Source organism: Typopeltis vanoorti, chromosome 11 (genome assembly GCF_054136105.1).
Source record: "Typopeltis vanoorti isolate ZY-2024b chromosome 11, IOZ_Tvanoo_1.0, whole genome shotgun sequence".
NCBI lineage: Eukaryota > Metazoa > Arthropoda > Arachnida > Uropygi > Thelyphonidae > Typopeltis > Typopeltis vanoorti.
In genome coordinates this window covers 49,566,648-49,579,916 of record NC_143559.1, presented here as the reverse complement: position 1 = coordinate 49,579,916, position 13,269 = coordinate 49,566,648, and the positions used below count along the sequence as shown (strand labels likewise).

Sequence of the window (13,269 nt, the reverse complement as noted above, 5' to 3'; positions counted from 1 at the left end):
TCAATATTTTTGACTACCATTGTATCTTTTAGTAAGTCTTTCAGGGTTATAGCTTTATCTACGTTGGTAGCTCGGGTAATTGTGTGATGTACCCAGAAGCATTAGAATGTTGCAATTATGGTTTGGTCCACTGGTTGCAGTAAGCTGGTTGTACTGGCAAACAAGAACATCACTTTTACATTTGGATTTAAGTCTATTAATGTTGTAGGGTGACTTGGTGCATTATCATGGAGCAGTAAAACATTAAATGCTAAATTATTCTCCTTGCAGCACTTTTTGTAAGTTGGAACAAAGTGATTTACAAACCATTCATGGTTTTTTATTAGAACTCCAAATAATGAGCAATATTTTTGAAAGCCTTCAGTTTCCAGAATGGTAAATTATAAGTGCTTTAATTTACATAGTCTCCTGAAGCTCACTAAGTAGCAGGTTAGATTATCCTTTGAAATTTTGAATCTGCAAGCTTTTTTTTTCTCTCTCTCAGTTACAGTAAAAGTCTGTGATAGAATCTTTCTCTATAAAAGGCTGATCTCTCAACATTGAAAATTTGGCAAGAACAGTCGCCTTCTCCTTCAATAATTTTTGGTAATGTTAAAGGAAATTCTTCGGCTGCATCATGGTTAACACTTTCAAACTCACCAGAAGATGAAAGGTTTTTCGTATTTATCCTTTTCTTGAATTTAGGAAATTATCCATCACTAACCTTAAAATTAGCATAATCATCTGCTGTTTCTCTCATTTGCTTTTCAATGTCATGAAAACTTCTAGCTTTACCTTGAATCAATTCTCTGTACTCAAGTATTGTTTTTTTTTTCTCTTTTGATTCTAAATCTAAATTGTTAAACAGCATTTCATCAATTCAACATTTCAGGGTTTAGAAATACAGTAACCACAGACTAACTTGCATCAAGTATAATCACATTTTTTTTTTAATTGTTGCAAATATAGAACAATTGATGCTATAAACATGATAATTTGAAGCAAACAATTCACCATTTTCAGATTGCTTAATTATGTTCATTAATGTTTTTTTGCCACATTTAGCACTTTCACAATTGCTATCCATTGGTTTTTCCATATTTCAAGGATAAACTATTACAGTAATATGTATACACATACATCATGAACATGTGGAATATGTTTAGCAACTGAAGAATATTCAGTTTGTCACAGAATAGGGAATTGGCAAACTAAACATTTTTCATTGCGCATTATAAAATGTTTGTAAGAGTGGAATTCGGTGTTCTTTAAATGAATTAGGGTCACAATTTATTAGTTCATGCAATGTTTGTAAATATGAATTCTTTATTTCTTGAAAGTTGGTAAGTAAAGATTTGCCTGTATTGATACTATGCTCAGGACCGAGCATAAGCCAACAAAATATTTATTGAAAACAAATTGACTTTTGCTTGTCAACCAATTTCTGGTAAAGTACCAGGTAATTGCATTCCAATTATCTGATCCAGTTATCAGAATATCAAATTGCCTTTCTACTGTGGTCACAGAAATGGTAGATTATTGTAAACATTTAAATTATTACATACATACATACATACATACATCTTCAAGGCCCACTCTTCCTAATTGAGTTGTGGGGGCAACAGCTGCAAGAGGAACTTCCAATGGTCACGATCCTCTGCCACCAAGCTCAGGTGTTCTGGTGGGATTCCCAAGCATGTCCACCCAAGGTTTTGGATATAATCTATCCAGCAAGTCCTTGGCCTCCCACCCTCTGGCTTGGCAAAGAGGGCCTGCTGAGGGAGCCTCTCTTGTGGCATTCTGACCAGGTGTCCATACCAACGTAACTGTGATCTCTCAACACGGAGAAGCAGCGATTGAGTATTGAGGGTTTCCCAAATTGCAGAGATTCTGACTCTGTCGAGTTTTGTCAGCCCCGCAATCCCTCGAAGGAACCTCATTTCAGCCGCTTGGATTTGTGTCCGCATTCTTTTGTTCATTACCCAACTCTCATGACCATAGGTGAGGATGGGGACATACACTGTATTGAAGACAGCCAGCTTTGCCTTCTGGCTTAACTCCCGCTTCAATACTACCGAATGGCCAAGCTCCCACAATATTGAGCTTGCTAAGCCAATTCAAGTATCTAGCTCTACGTCCCATTTTCCATCATTCGTGACTATGGACCCAAGGTATTTAAACTTTTCCACCTGCCTCATTGGGACTCCACTTACATTTAGAGTGCACTGGGATGGTTGTCTTGAGACCACAAATGTTTCAGTTTTGGCCACACTGATCTTCATTCCGGCATCTGCACAAACGGCTACAAACCTATCCAGGGTCCACTGGTGGTCATCTGTGGAAGAACTAAGCAGAACTAGGTCATCTGCAAAAAGCAGACGTCCAATGCTACATTTTCCAATTCTGACACACTCACTGCCTCGGCTGTGCCTATCATTCCAGTCCACAAATATTATGAAAAGGAGGGGTGACAGAACACACCCTTGGCAGAGGCCAATGGGACTGTGAAAGGTTCAGACTTTGTGCTGTTTACTCTGACACACAACTCTGGACATTCATACAGGGACGTGATGGCAGCTAATAGTCGACCTTCCACTCCATACTCCTGTACTACTTGCCAAAGCTTATCCCGAGGAACCCGGTCATATGCCTTCTCCAAGTCCACAAAACATGTGTAGACATTCTTGGTATATTCCCAAGATTTCTCAAAGACTTGCCTTAAAGTGAAGATTTGGTCAGTTGTGCTTCTACCAGGACGAAAGCCACATTGTTCTTCCTGGAACTTTGACTCAACTATGCTCCTGCACCGCCATTCCAAGCACTTAGCATACACTTTCCCAGCCAGGCTGAGCAGAGAGATCCACGATAGTTACTGCAGTCCTTCTGGTCTCCCTTCTTAAAGACTGGTATTATTCTGCCTGTATGCCATTGCTTTGGTGCTTGCCCAGATATCCAAGCAGCCTGACACACTCGAATGAGCCAGAGAACACCGTCTCGATTTAAGGCTTTTAGCATTTCAGGCCAAATTTCATCATTGCCAGCAGCCTTGCCTGATTTTAGCGATTTTATTGCTAAATGGACCTCTTCTGGTGTGAGACTAGTCATTGCCCGATCTGCACCTCTTGGATGTCCACAACTGCTGGGCCACCTGGGTTAAGAAGGCTCTCAAAGTATTCCCTCCATCTGTGGAGAATATCCTTCTCAGTTGTTAAAAGTGCACCATCAGAGGCCTTAATTGCCCTTGCTGTGCACGATTTCCTCCCTCGAAGGCGGCGGATGGTCTGCCAGAATACTTTGTTTGCATTTGCATAGGATGAGTCTAATCTTTCTCCAAAGAATTCCCAAGCCTTCTGATTTGCTATCTTTACTGCCTTAGCAGCAGCTTTTCGTGCCTCAGCATACCGCAAACACATCTCAGGTGACCTGACTCTAAGCCATGTTACGTAGGACTCCTTTTTTGCCTGGACAGTTTTTCAGACTTCTTGGTTCCACCAAGGTGTCCTTTTCTCACTGCCCATTGTCACGCTGAGCCGCTTTCTGCCACACCATGAGAGTGCAGAGGAAGGGACAGCTGTTCTGAACAGCTTCCATTCCTCCTCAACATCTGCAGTATGCTTGGGAATCTCTTTGAACCTGGAGGAAATGTCATCTGCAAAATTCTTCCTCACAGCCTCATTTTCCAATGTCTCCCATTTCACGCAGTATAGCTGCTTAGGCCTACCAGCATTAATGGTAGCATCTGGTTTCTGAAGCCATAGAGTGCACACAACAAGGTGGTGATCAGTTGACAGTTCTGCCCCTCTTCTCACATGAACATCCAACACTGAGGAAAATAGATCTGCTGATACTGTAAAGAAGTCAATCAGAGACCTTTGTTCTAGAGTATCCCTGTACCAGGTATACTTATGGACTTCTCGGTGCTGGAAGAAGGTATTCATTATGGACAAGCTGTTAGTACAGCAGAAGTCCAATAATTTCAACCCATTTGCATTAAGGTCAGGAGCACCGTTCCTCCCAACCACACCCCTCCATGTCTGGTCATCTGTTCCAACATGTGCATTGAAGTCACCCATTAGCAGGACTGATTCCATGTCTGCCACCCTGTCAAAAGCAGCATCCACTTCCTCTAGGAAGGCAGAGTATTCTGACTCCAGATTAGGTGCATAGGCTTTGCACCACAGCGAAATCATGGTTTTTCATCTGAAGCCTTAACACACATACCCGTCCCCCCAATGAGATCCACTCAGCAACACAGTCTGACAGCTGGTGGCTTGTGAGTATCCCCACACCCTCCTGAGCAGACATTGTCGGGCTGACACCAGAGTAGTAGAGCTTCCACCCCTTATCCAGGTCGACAGTTCCAGAGCCTCTCCTCTTGGTTGAAGAAAGCCCGACTAAGTCTAGCCGGTAGCGCTTGACTTCCTCAACCAGTTCCAACTCCTTCCCTGTCAGAGAGAAGATGTTCCAGTTGCCTAAAGCCATAGTCTAGTGCTGTTGTCATTGCCATTTCTGTCCTTTTGCAGAACCATTTCTTTTCGCTGCCCCTAAACACCTCCCCAAATGGGTAGCGGGCCCATTGATGAAGTTTCCTCTAGCAGAGTGCTGAGGAGTGGTGTCTAAAGGACACTGTAACATATTTTTCGAATGGGTCCCTCTGCCTAAAACCTGAACGCATCCCTTGGTAACCCCTGCGATGAACGATGCGGTATGAACATTTTTTGATGGCCTGATCATGTTACAGTGTTTGATAATGTCCTGTTAGCACAAGACGAAATGACACAGAAAAATAGGAAAGATTCCTCTCGAATACTCTAATAGCATTCAGGGGAAGGAGCAAGAAGAGAAGAAAGAAAGAAGCAATGGTGGAAGAGGAGGGACCAGTCTACAGATAATATAACAGATGTATATTACATGAAGTAAGGCATGGTCCAGCATCAGGTACCTTGGGTTTGTCACACCTGTACTCACTAAAGTGAGCCCCTGAGGAAATTTAAATTATTCAATCTTTAAAAATGTCTTACATTAATGTTGAACGATAGTGTACACATCTTATGTTCATTCTTAGATCATGTCCATTTTTAATACACATCTTCTCTTCATATCATATTGTATCACAATATATAAATGAAAACAAACTACCAGAAAGTGCCGAGCATCATCATTATACCATGCTAAAGGACATTCACTCCACTATAACAAACTATTGAATGGATGGAATAGATTGCCATAACTAGTTATGAGTGCCCTTACAGTGAATGAGTTTAAGATGAGGTATGATAGATATGCGTGTGTATTGAGGTTAGGGTGGGCTCTTGCAATGGGTCTTCTGACTCCACTTAAATACCCATATAATAATAATAATAATAATAGAATAAAATTTTTTTGTGGTATTTTCTGAGAAGTATTTTTATTTCTTTGTTTTATTATAGAAATTTCACATTGCTCAAAGTGGAAAAAAATTTTTGGGACAGATGAGCATGGTTTCAAAAGGTTAGTTTTCCCTTTTGTAATAGAGAAGATGCAAGAGCATTTTAATTGCACAAAGGATAACTTTGGAGCTCCAATGCAAATAGTGAGTATGTTATAAAAGTTTAAAAAATTGATTGCACATTAATAATGAATGATTTTTTAAATGTGATTCCCACCCATGAAAGGTTGTAAACCTATAGCACTTTATTATGTTAGGTTAATGGTGTTTTTTCTATTTTTTATTAATTTTATTACTTAAATAAAGAGCCAATAGGCTTCACTTCGGCAATATAAAATTATTTAAATTAAGGGGATATTAAATCCCACATTATTTCAAAGCCGAAAAAGAAACTCAAAGATTGAAATCAAAGAGTTTCGTGCCAAATATGGCAAACCATAAAACTTGCGGCAGATTGTAGCGTAAGCTAAAACACATGGTTCAATACTACAGCAACTCGTTGCAAAGGTGGATAAAGTTCTGATCACTATTCTTAATATTTCCCATAATGTAAAACACATCTCCTAGGAGATGTGTTTTACATTATGGGAAACATTATGGGTTTTACACCCATAATGTTGAGACCTCAATAAAGGTCAAAACCGGTCTGGGTAGTGACCTTCCACCATAATGTATAACATCATCCATCTCCTAGGAGATGTGTTTTACATTATGGGAAATACTAAGAATAGTGATCAGAACTTTACCCACCTTTGCAACGCGTTGCCGTAGTATTGAATTATGTGTTTTAGCTTACACTGCAATCTGCCGAAACTTTTATGGTTTGCCATATTCGGCACGAAACTCTTTGATTTCCATCTTTGAGTTTCTTATTTGGCTTTGAAATAATGTGGGATTTAATATCCCCTTAATTTAAATAATTTTACATCGCTGAAGTGAAGCCTATTGGCTCTTTATTTAAGTAATTTATTGGTGCACCATTTTGACAACTCGTATAGCAAAGTATATAAGTTCTCTTTGCTATAATCTCAGTATTATCTACGTCTACCTACTCATTGATGAGACCTCAATAAAGGTCGAAACCAGTCTGGGTAGTGACCCTCCACCATAATGTATAACATCATACATCTCCTAGGAGATGTGCTTTACATTATGGGAAATACTAAGAATAGTGATCAGAGCTTTACTCACCTTTGCGATGAGTCACCATAGTATTGAACCATGTGTTTTAGCTTATGCTACAATCCGCTGAAACTTTTATGGTTTGCCATATTCGGCATGAAACTCTTTGATTTCTTTCTATCTATGAGTTTCTTATTCGGCTTTGAAATAATGTTGGACTTGATATCCCCTTAATTTAAATATTAATTTTATATAATTGTGGTATTTTTATTCATTTTTTAACTTACTCTGGCAACCCTACTCTAGAGACCAGATATGGAACTTTTGCAAGTCACTTCAGGACTTCATATAAGGAAAGCATTAGTCTTCTACAGAGTGATGAAATTCATCTCCCACTGAGCTGACTAGGCCAGTGAATAATTGGGATTGTCAAGAAATTAATGTCTTGTTTGAGAAAACAAGACAATTTTATTCATATTATTTCCATTTTGTATATATAGCTTCCTATAATATGATCTGGTAAGTAATCATGAATTTCCATAAGTTTCACGGTTAATCCAAATTACGTTTTATTGGTTAAATGCTTGTAGTATGTGAATACAAAAACTGAACATTTTTAAACTTATTTAGATAGAAAGTCCATGATTTTTGTTTGTTTTCTTTCTAACATTAATTTTTGTTTTATTTTTCTTATACGTCCATGAATGATGCAATGTTATTTAAAATACATAGTAATGACTTCTATTATTTTGCAAATCCATTTGCATGGAGAATTTAAAAAATAAAATGAAATTTGTATGTACTACAGAGGATCACAATTAATCCAACCCACGTATAATTGAGCCCTGGATAATGTGTTACTGTACTTTATTAAACTAAAATATTCTACTATTTTCTTGTAGTGACAAGTATATACACTTTGTGAGGAACGTGCTTATATTACAAAAGCATTAAAAAACTAAATTTATAAAATGTATCATATTAGATTGCCTAGATTACATTATGTATCACAGTATTTTAAATTCTTTTGCAATGTAATGATGTTCTTGATGAAATGTGCCTATTTGCACACAAACTATTAGAATTGTTTAATTTAATCAAGTATTTTATGCTACTTCACATCATGTGGTTATTATACTGGGAGTTTGATGATTTTGGGATTTCACAACCACCAAAATCTTAAACTTTCATTGACCATATAGTATATATACTGTATGATCTTCAGAATTTTATAAACAGGGTATTCTGCTGCAACCTGTAAATGACTTCCTTGATTCCCCTTGCTGTATACAAGATTGCTAAGCATATTTCCAGCTTACTATCCTCTTTCATCAGAAATCTCTATCTTATATTATCACAGGCATATCATTCTTCATTATTATTAGCACTATCATGGAAATGTTTACGAGGAGAGAATGATTTTGACTTTGTGTTCATCCTTTGGACACACATCAAATTCGTGCAAAGATGTCTGCATAATATAAGGCACTAAAGAAGTGTAGTTTGGGCAGTTGAGGTGGACAGTAGTTTGAGATTATCAGTTGTGATTCCATTAGGAATAGTAATTTGGGTTTAGATAACCACATGGGAGTACATATCATTTATATTGCTATTTAGGTCATGAATGCTGAAGTGGATACAGAACCTTTTTTTCCCGAGAATTAATGTTAGTGGGTTTTTATTTATTTTTATTGGATTTTTGTTGTTTTTTTTTTATATATAGTTAGTTATTCATATGTGACATTATTTTGACACTATATGTCCACTCCTCTACCTTATTGGGTTTTGGGAAGGAAGCCTTCTGCTAGAAGAAGTGGTAGAGTGGCATATGGATCATCCATGCAGGATTCGAACCCACAGCCTGAAGAGTGGATATAACCACTCAGCCAACCAGGCTGACTGTTTTATTTAAAAAGAAAGTTTATAAAAATTCATGTGCCAACTCATACAACACTAGACACTTAATTAATACTATATTATAAACTAAATCTAACATCAACTTTTTATAAACCTTGGAGGAACCTTTGAAATAATATCCAGGTCTCAGAGAACCCCTGTATAAAAATTCTTGTATCTTTATATTTATATATATTCATTTTTCTAAATTAACTGACTTAAACCCGAGAATTATAATACAATGACATTTATTTGAAAAAACGCAACATGTTTCGTCAAGAATGACTTCTTCAGGCGATAAGAACATAGAAAGATAATAAAAGACACTTAAATTAACATTGACACACTCTAAAGCTATACAATTATAAAGCCATAATATTCGACTGTAAATTACAGTTATTATGAGCTTGAACTACAGTCCGAGTTAAAGTTCTATTGTTGTACACCTGTGCGTGTGTGGAATCACGCGATCTCCAGTATCTAATAGTAGAGTTGAAAGAGTCTGCCAAATTATAGCTAAGATTATTATTCAAATGAAAAGGGTCTAAGGTGATTTCCCTTGACTCGACAATGCAGCGCTCTATTTCATCATGGCTGATGTGTAGGTTTGAAGTCAACGTCCAATTTATTTCATATTGGTGGCCTTCGTTGTTCGTGTTTATTGAAAGCAGGACATGGCCTGACAGAGCAGTTGCTCTGGTTCTCTTATAAGCAATGTCTCTCTGATGCTCTTCGAGACGTAGTAAGATAGATTTCTCTGTCTGCCCATAGTAAGGCTTTCCGCATTCACAAGTGACCTTGTATACACCTGGGAATTGTAGAAGGTTGTGAGGTTGTTTATAGTTGTTGAAGCGTGATATTATTTTTGGCAGAGTCAAGAAGCACGTTTTTATGTTAAACTTCTTTAAAATTCTGCTCAGCTTTTTGGATAGTGTGCTGATATATGGCAAGACGATATGACCTTTGGAGTCGTCCTGTGTCTCTACGTTGTTACGTTGACGGCGGGATAATTGGTTGTTAATACTTTTTAGAGAGTAGCCATTGTTTTTAAAGGTCCATTTAAGATGTTGTAGTTCCTTTTTCAGTTCTTCTTCATCTGACAGTACAGATCTTGCACGATTCGCTAGAGTTGATATAATACCCAACTTTTGCGCTGGATGGTGATGGGAGGACGCATGCAAATATCTGTCTGTGTGTGTTGGCTTTCTAAAAATAGAGACTTTAATTGATTCAGGCGTCTTGGTGAGTTTAACATCTAGGAAGCAGGATGGCTACTCTCTAAAAAGTATTAACAACCAATTATCCCGCCGTCAACGTAACAACGTAGAGACACAGGACGACTCCAAAGGTCATATCGTCTTGCCATATATCAGCACACTATCCAAAAAGCTGAGCAGAATTTTAAAGAAGTTTAACATAAAAACGTGCTTCTCGACTCTGCCAAAAATAATATCACGCTTCAACAACTATAAACAACCTCACAACCTTCTACAATTCCCAGGTGTATACAAGGTCACTTGTGAATGCAGAAAGCCTTACTATGGGCAGACAGAGAAATCTATCTTACTACGTCTCGAAGAGCATCAGAGAGACATTGCTTATAAGAGAACCAGAGCAACTGCTCTGTCGGGCCATGTCCTGCTTTCAATAAACACGAACAACGAAGGCCACCAACATGAAATAAATTGGACGTTGACTTCAAACCTACACATCAGCCATGATGAAATAGAGCGCCGCATTGTCGAGTCAAGGGAAATCACCTTAGACCCTTTTCATTTGAATAATAATCTTAGCTATAATTTGGCAGACTCTTTCAACTCTACTATTAGATACTGGAGATCGCGTGATTCCACACACGCACAGGTGTACAACAATAGAACTTTAACTCGGACTGTAGTTCAAGCTCATAATAACTGTAATTTACAGTCGAATATTATGGCTTTATAATTGTATAGCTTTAGAGTGTGTCAATGTTAATTTAAGTGTCTTTTATTATCTTTCTATGTTCTTATCGCCTGAAGAAGTCATTCTTGATGAAACATGTTGCGTTTTTTCAAATAAATGTCATTGTGTTATAATTCTCAGGTTTAAGTCAGTTAATTTAGAAAAATGAACATATCCCAACCCCGAGTTAATAGTACGTTTCATTTATATATATATATATATATATATAATCACGATCTCCCCTTGAACTGCAGTAGAGAAACCTTGCTTTCGACACATGCTATGATAATATTCTTCCTTGTAGCATCTAAATGTCTTCTCTCTTGCTCTTCTTTAATTAACACAAAGGATCACTCAGACGTTGATAAACACACTGATGTGTAGGATAAGGAAGTTATTTTCCATCTTTGATTTTCAGTTGGTATTGATGATGTCCTTTTGTTGGAAAGACCTGGGTTCTAGGATGCAAAGAATCATTATCAGGGATTTTCAGCTGAAGGCAAGTTAGCTGGTCTCGTATGGAGACGGCAGGATTTTTCCTTCCAGAAACTCAGGTTTCTCATCCTCAAAATGGGCAAACCAGTCAGATGCAATTTACAGATTTACATGCAATTTACAGACATAATGCACAGGCCTCAGAGTCTTATTTGCTTTGACCATAAATTCAAAATAACCAGCCAACCTCTTTGATACAACTGTATCTGGACTGTTATGTTCAGATTTGGTTACCAGGGATTTGTAGAAAGGAGAATGAGTAAATGACGGAAAGGATTCAGTGAGAGAGAGAACACTTCCTGTAGGATAAATTAAAAGTTGTTGAGTTGCTAAATTTAGTTGACTTGTGGGAAAGAGGGATATAATTGAATCGTGTAAGTTAAGAGAATGTTTTACGATGAATGTAGAAGAAATTTTTCAATGTATGATAGAAGGGGGAAAACAAGGAGACTACTCAGAAGTCCAGGAAGAGGAGTGTGATTAATGAGGATGTGAACAGTACATTTTTTTATTTAGAGAGTGGTGAACAGTTAGCTGGTTGTTGGAGGTAACTACTTTTTTATGCAACTTTCTGATTATTATATCATTATATAATTGATTATATCATTACTAATCATAAACTAACTCCACGAGTGAGAGATGTACATGTGTACAGAGGAAGTGATTTTTAGATCATTACTTAGTAGTCTAAAATAGAAATACTAGCAAAATGGAGAAAGGAAGTAAATAAGAAAAAACAAGAAATAGAACATGTATACAAAGTATATCTATTACAAAAAAGGAAGCATCATAATGCTGTATCAATCACAATTAACAGATTACTTAAGAAAAGCCAAAATCAGTGAAGATACAGAAGAATAATAATGGAAAACTTTAATAATAAATTTAGTTTAATCCTTTATCCAAGTGGGTATGCAAACAAAGTTTGCACCTGAAAGTATCTTCAGGACTGGGGTAAAGTAGTACAACATCGGGCGACTCCTTGCAAAGGTGGAGCAAGCTACCAACACTCCCATCTCAGTATCTTCCATAATGCAAAACACATCTCCTTGCGAATATGTATAATGTTTATGCATTAAGGGAAGGGCCACTACCCAGACTAGTTTTGACCTTTATTGAGGTCTCTTCAGTGGGAGCCAGGCCCAAGTGGCGATAACTTTAATAAAAATAATTTAATAATCGAAAACTTTAATAAAGATCATCTAAAGCAGCCTCTGAAGTACTTGAAAAAACAAGAAAATATTAAAAAGAAAAATATTAACAATCTGGAACACAGATCTAGAAAATGCAATAAAAGAAAAACAAATGGCATACAAATCACTTCTTCAAAAACATACAAAGGAAACAGAAGAAATATACAAAAATAAAAGAAATAGCTAAAACCATAGTACAAAAAGCTCGCTAAGATTCTTGGGACAGATTTATTAATAAAATAGAAGAAGACATACATGGATGACAAGACATAATCAAATTAAGGAAATTAAACAAAGAAGAAAGAGATAAGCAGAAATCAACACAATACAAGAGAAACAATGAATAGAACATTATAATAATTTATGGTATGACCCAAATTTAATAACAGAAAATAATAATGAAGAAATCAGTATTGATATAGAACCAGTAAAATTGGGAGAACTAAAAGAAGCACTAAAGGTATCAAAGAATAGAAAATCAACTGGATTAGATGACATAAATACAGAGCTTTGGAAATATGATTGAGAATACTTACATCACAAATTCTTAAAATTAATAACTGTTGGAGGAAATGTGAGGTTCCATCAGATTGGTTAAAAGCTAAAGTTATATTTGTATTTAAGAAAGGAAACAGAGATGATTGTTGAAATTCAGGGGAATAAGTTTATTAAATACAGGTTACAAAATTTACAGTAAAATCCTAAATAAAAGACTTAGAAATATTGCAAACATTCTACTCTCAGAAGAACAAAATTGGTTCAAACATGGAAGATCATGTATAGACAATATTTATGTATTAAAACAAATTATTAAAAAAAGACGAGAATTTAATTTAGAAACCCATATGGCCTTTATAGATTATGAGAAAGTTTTTTATAAAATACACAGAGAAAAACTATGGAATATAATGAAAAACAAGGATATCCATTACATTTAGTACAAGCTATACAAAGTTTATATAAAGATATAAAAATACATTTACAGTTAGGTAATAAATTAATAGAAGAAATTGAAATAAATCAGGGTATCAGACAGGGATGTAGCTTATCTCCAACTCTATTCAATATAATATGGAAAACAATAATAAAACAAGGTATCCAGTTAACCAGAAGAACTGTTACCATCTTGTTATCATAGAACTTGTACCAGATCATCAGATTATATTACAAGATAATGATGATGACCTTCAAAAATCAGTTGATGAATTAAAC

The 13,269-nt window shown here is 36.4% G+C and overlaps 1 protein-coding gene across 5 annotated transcripts in view; it reads left to right on the top strand.

Annotated features, from left to right (window-relative positions):
- The window catches only part of LOC150101564 (ciliated left-right organizer metallopeptidase-like), a 332,876-nt gene that overhangs the window by 137,935 nt on the left and 181,672 nt on the right, over window positions 1-13,269 (top strand). For all 5 annotated transcript variants that reach the window (XM_090400565.1, XM_090400567.1, XM_090400566.1 and 2 more), the window contains exon 8: window positions 5,409-5,551. In XM_090400565.1, coding sequence (XP_090256691.1) covers window positions 5,409-5,551 — 143 coding nt within the window. The remainder of the gene's footprint in view (window positions 1-5,408; window positions 5,552-13,269) is intronic.